General features: G+C 37.3%; 1 protein-coding gene across 1 annotated transcript; it reads right to left on the reverse strand.

Annotated features, from left to right (window-relative positions):
• Positions 1–2321: 2321 nt before the first annotated feature.
• On the reverse strand, positions 2322–3736 carry LOC108243550 (trace amine-associated receptor 13c-like). Its single transcript, XM_017429076.2, has 2 exons — positions 3464–3736; positions 2322–3138 (listed from the first exon to the last, which is right to left on the reverse strand). The coding sequence occupies exons 1-2, from the start codon at positions 3628–3630 to the stop codon at positions 2322–2324; spliced, it is 984 nt and encodes a 327-aa protein (XP_017284565.1). The 5' UTR covers positions 3631–3736.
• Positions 3737–5545: the final 1809 nt, after the last annotated feature.

Genomic DNA, 5545 nt, shown 5'->3' on the forward strand with positions numbered 1-5545 from the left:
GAGAAATTGATATAGCTGACCAAGGTCAGCCTAAGGGAGCCAAATTCACAAACAAACAGTAATTGTTTTGGTTCAGGCAGACTTGTTTTTGTCTGTATTGAAAGTCTTGCTGATACTTCTCAATGGCAAATCCAAACAGCCAAATTCCAGGACCATTCCACCTGTTCCAAGCGAGCAACTTTCTCCAAGAGCTAACCCATATTATTCAAGAGTTCCAGAACCGCAATTCAGTCTGCAGTCCTGTAAAAGGATCGCATCCAACTTGCGATTCAGCTCCCGTAACCACACAATTTGATTGTCGATCACCGAACCCATCAAACGAAGCTGTATGAGCTACAGGCTGACAGCCTGAGATCAGTTTGTGATTCAGAGCAGTTTGTTATGCATGAAAAAATAGAAATAATCCATGTGTGTTTAAACAAATGTCATAGGCTTAAACTGCTATTGATAAATTTACTCTGTTGTGAGAGTTTATCAACGCTACTCTGAAGTGCGCTCATGGTTTTTACGAGTTAGCATCGAATTACCATTGAGTTAGCAATATTAGCTCACTCCTGCCGTCTTTAAGTTGTTTTGAAGTGTCATGTACTGATGTCATGACAATGATCTGGAAGTAATCAGTTCTCACTGTTCCACGTTCCCAACTATGCACATTGTTTTTTCAGCCATAATGGTCTTTGTGATCATTAGAATCCAAATTTGAAGAGTTTATCTAATTACAGAAATCCAGCCAGGTTCAGGCTCATACTGGTATGGTTGTATATCCATTACTCCTGCGAAGACTTCCAGCCTTTTGTTGTGTTCAAGAAAGGCTTCTTCCATTTCCACTAGTAAACAACCAGACGGTAGTGCCGTTCTTGGCCGACTGGGGCACACCGCATGTCATGATTCCAGGATGGCAACTCTGCCCCACAAATCTCCCCCTTCAGAAATTATTGACTTTAACACTAAAAACAGTTTCCCTTTAGTTTTAGGTCAGAAAATGTTGGAATGCTGGAATGTTGTGTGGAAATGTTTGACTGCATAACATACATGAAATGTAAATTTTTTTGATATCTGATTTCAGTTTACCTTTAATTTGGTACTAATGTGGGACTTCTCCCTAGTTACCAAAATAAATACAGGTCTTTAAAAGTTAAAGTTATTAGACAACATTGCCACAAACATTAGCCAGCAAAATTCACTTCAATAGACATTGTTCATATACACTGATTGAATGCTCAATACATTGTTGTCATGAACGGGGTGGAAGGAAGCGAACCCTGAGCGCAGACTCATGTTGAAAAAAAACTAATTTATTTAGAAATAAAAGGCAAACCCAAAACAAAGGCTGACGTGGCAGCAAAACCTAGACTAAATACAAAAAACATTAACTAACTAAACTAAACCTGAACAGACCTGAGACTAAAGATGAACCACTTGGAGACGAGAAGGCACGAGCAAACAGAACAGCACAGCAGGGAGACAAGAGAATGACAATGAACCAGCAGGGAACTGTGGAAAGTGACTGGGTTTTAAAGGCAGAGGGTGATAAGTGGAAGTGGGCACAGGTGAGATTATTATGGAGCTAGAGGCAGGTGTAGATGGGTGAGAAAAGGGGAGAGAGAGAGTGACTGAGGAGAAGTGAATGGTGGCTGAGGCACAGGGAAGAGACAAATAACACAAACAATAAACTAACTGAAACATGAAGACAAAACATAATTCAAAAACTCAGATCCTAACAATTGTAAATAATTCAGTTCTTAGTTCAAAAATATTTTCAATTTAGATATTATTTATTAGTTATGGTAGATTTTTGTAAGTACTCACGGTTTTATATATATGTAGCCCAATATGTGGTTAGGTGATGAAATGTTTATCGCCATTCCTTATCATCTTCTATTAGGCTACAATCATCAACAACCTCTGAGTTTTTAATCACACAGTGACAAAATTTTAGTTTTAGATGAAAAAGTCCTTCTAGATATAAAAAAAAACTACATTCTTTAACACTTATGCAGTCATATTTATGGAATAGAAGAGTTGCAACAAATTGGATTGGACAATCTGATATGGAACTGTGAAACTGTTTCTTTGACTTTTGTAGAAACAGCATTAAGACATTCAATTGGGTTTATGTTTATTTCAATTTTGAATAAGAAGACAAGTTCATAAAAACAGAAACTAAATATGAAACTAAATGGGGCACAAGCATTATTTATTAAACATTCCTGTTTATTTTCTGTGCACATGTGATAATTTGACATATTGCTGAAAGGACATTCAGTTTCATTGGTTTTTGAAATATTCCAGAACTTTCTATTGAGCTTTTAAATTCATTTTTACAATATGTTGTGCTCACAGGACCCAGGCTGCAATATTTGAAGTGTGACCATGAATTTTACTGCTTTTCTAAACCAGGGGTAGAATAATGCATAGATAACAGGGTTTAAGGTGGAGTTACCATAGAAGAGAAAGAGTGCATAGGATAAAAATGAGCCACTGAATAAGTCTTCGCTCAAGAGAGAGATACAGTAATATGGACAGAAACATACCAGAAAAACGACAACAAGAACACCAAGTGTCCTGGCTGCTTTCAACTCAGATTTTTTTGTTGTTTGTGTCACTGAGAGCTGCAAGGCAACAGCTGTAATATGAGAGCGCATGGCACGAGCCTGAGACACAGCCACGATGAACACTCTCATATACAGGACTATGATGATGGTAACTGGAACAATAAAGCTTACCATTAGATCAATAGTTCCTGCAATGTAGTCAATGGTGATTACACATTGCCCCAAACACACATTGTGCCTGCCTGGCTTTGTAAAGTCATCTTTTACAATAAGACTGCCATAGAAAATAGAACAGAGCCAGCACAGACAGACACAGACTTTAACTCTTCTCTCGGTGACTCTGGTTGGATAATGCAGAGGGTCACATATTGCCACATAACGGTCAACTGATATGAGCACCATGTCTCCTACTGAAGCTGAGGTAATGGTAAAGGACAAGGAATTATAAAAAGAACACAAAAGATCACCAAAAAACCAGCAGGTCGTGTTTCTAATAGTTTCAACAGGCATCATCAGAACACCCATGAGAAAATCTGAGACAGCCAGAGAGAGGAGGAGGATGTTAGTGGGTGTGTGTAGCTGCCTGAAAAGAGACAAAAAGCATGATTAAATCAATCGTTTTGGCAAGAAAAAAGAAAAAAAAAAATCAAACAAATAAAGCAGTTCAAACAACTGTTCCTAATTCAAATTCTTCTGAACTATTTATGGTCTATGGAAACCATAAACCTGTCTCCAATCTATATATTTACTTTGATAACACATGTTGCACTCTCTCTGATGCTAAGTTAAAGTTTAGGATCTTTAAATACAACAAGTCACTAAATGCTATCTCTATTTAGCATTGTATTTTTGTATTAAAATCAAAAATGGAAGCAAAAATAAAAATAAAAGATTACGTCTATATCTACTTGAAGTGGGAGATGGAAATGATGACAAGCAGATTGAGAGCCGCAGTGAGCAGAGAAACTGAGAAAAATATAATTTGGACAAGCAAAACTTCATTCCAAGGGGGCTGGTTGCACGAGATATTGGAAAACTGTGGGAAGCAGAGTACTTTTCCAACATACATCTCCATATTCAGAGACCTGCAGGCTTGGCTGTGTTCAGAACAAAGCTTATATTACTGATACTTCTTAGTGTTTAACTCCTCCCCTTCTCTGTATCTTAGACTATTTCTCTACTCTCTCTTTTGCTCAACAAGGTGCTGGTGTTGTTTATCATAATAAGTAAAAATTGGAGATTTGAATGCGGTAACTTTTTAGGTGTTACTTTTGGTCAAAGTTTCTACACTGATTTTTTTTTTTTTTTAGACAAATTTGACATGGTGTTGTTTTCATACAAGTCTATGTGCAATGGTTCTCTGCAACAACCAACATAATGTTTGAATTTCTTTTTGAGACCAACCAATTTCCAAGTAGTTCAAAATTATTAAACAAAAAGCAGACTACACAGTCCAACAGTTTAAGAACCATAGACCAGATTTCTCTTAACTGTGTACAGTATATTTTCTTGGAATGCTACATAAAGCACCTCACAAAGCAGCAATTTTCTAACAACACAGTCAATCATTAGAAAAATTAAATAGTGGGACAGAAAGTGGAGGTCATGTTGGGCTAGTTCACATGCTAAAGGCTACTCTATGCAGACTGTTGCTCCTGTTCAATCAACAGGGTCATCTGGTGCAAACCTCATAGGCTGTGGAATTAAGACAGAACAGTCATCACTTGGAATCCATGCATAACATAGTCAAGAGTTGGAATTCAGACATTACACAGGTGTTATCTCATAAAAACCTTGCCACCACACATATTTCTGACCAGTTCGTGATTGGTTAGAAGTTTACCTAACTTCTACGCCACTTACAGGAAACAAGCACAGGCAGAACTTTCCAGGAACTGTCTTATTAACAACCTCTTCTAACATGTCCTTAGGTACTGTTCTGGAAAGTTCTTGGCAATAACAACTGAACACTCTTTACACAAGATCCTGGCCGACAGTTAAACTCTGCAGTTCTCTTCCATATTTGGTAAACTGCATTTCCCCCCCATAAGCGCTCCTTAAAAATCTCAAGTGAAATAACTTTTAAAACTACCAGACTGAAGAAGTTGTGTGCATATATATATATATATATATATATATATATATATATATATATATATATATATATATTCACCCCTTTGCCTTAAAGCCTTAAGCATTATGTTCAGAAGCCACATAATTCATTAAATAAAATCCACCTGTGGGTGATCCAAGTGTAGACAGACACGAAAAACAGGTCTACCATATTCGAGAAAATGTTTAGTTTTCTGTGTTCAGTTAATGTCTGGTCTGTCTGCTCCAAGCTGCTGAATGATAATTTATCTTCTAGATGTAGTCTTAGAAATGGATTTTAACCAGAAAATCACCACTGTTGGACGCAGCAGGTTTTGCTTCACTCTGTTCCTGCATGAAATAAAACCACATCTAGGGTTAGTAGTGGCCATATCAATGAGCTAAAACCAGCAGATTGTGCCACAGGGCAGAATTACTTCCATCCCAATGAGACTCTACTGGAGCTGCCCACAGTGCCGATCACTACCGACAGGGCAATATAACTGATGAATACGAGTGATGAGTTGTCCTGCCCCATAAGTGCAAATAAGTAAAGAACTGAGAATAAACCACCACCAAACTTTTTTTAATTCAATTTAAACTTTTCCAAATAGTTAAAAAAATAAAACAATACATAGCCAGTTAAGTAATTTATATATTTATTATTATTGACATTACCTGGCTGGTAAATGTAGGCCCTTTTTGTTTACTCATGGACTTTACTGCTATCACCATCACAGAAGATTAAATTCCCCGTTGGTAAATAAAAAGAGTACCTACCTGTGGCGACCCTAGATGGAACTCAGATTTTGTGGAGTTTTAATTGGTTGCTCAACAACGCCACCCTGGGAATTTCGCCCAGAGAATATTACCTTTGGTTTAAGGCACACAGGTTCAGT

This window comes from Kryptolebias marmoratus, linkage group LG6 (assembly GCF_001649575.2).
Source record: "Kryptolebias marmoratus isolate JLee-2015 linkage group LG6, ASM164957v2, whole genome shotgun sequence".
NCBI classification, from domain to species: domain Eukaryota; kingdom Metazoa; phylum Chordata; class Actinopteri; order Cyprinodontiformes; family Rivulidae; genus Kryptolebias; species Kryptolebias marmoratus.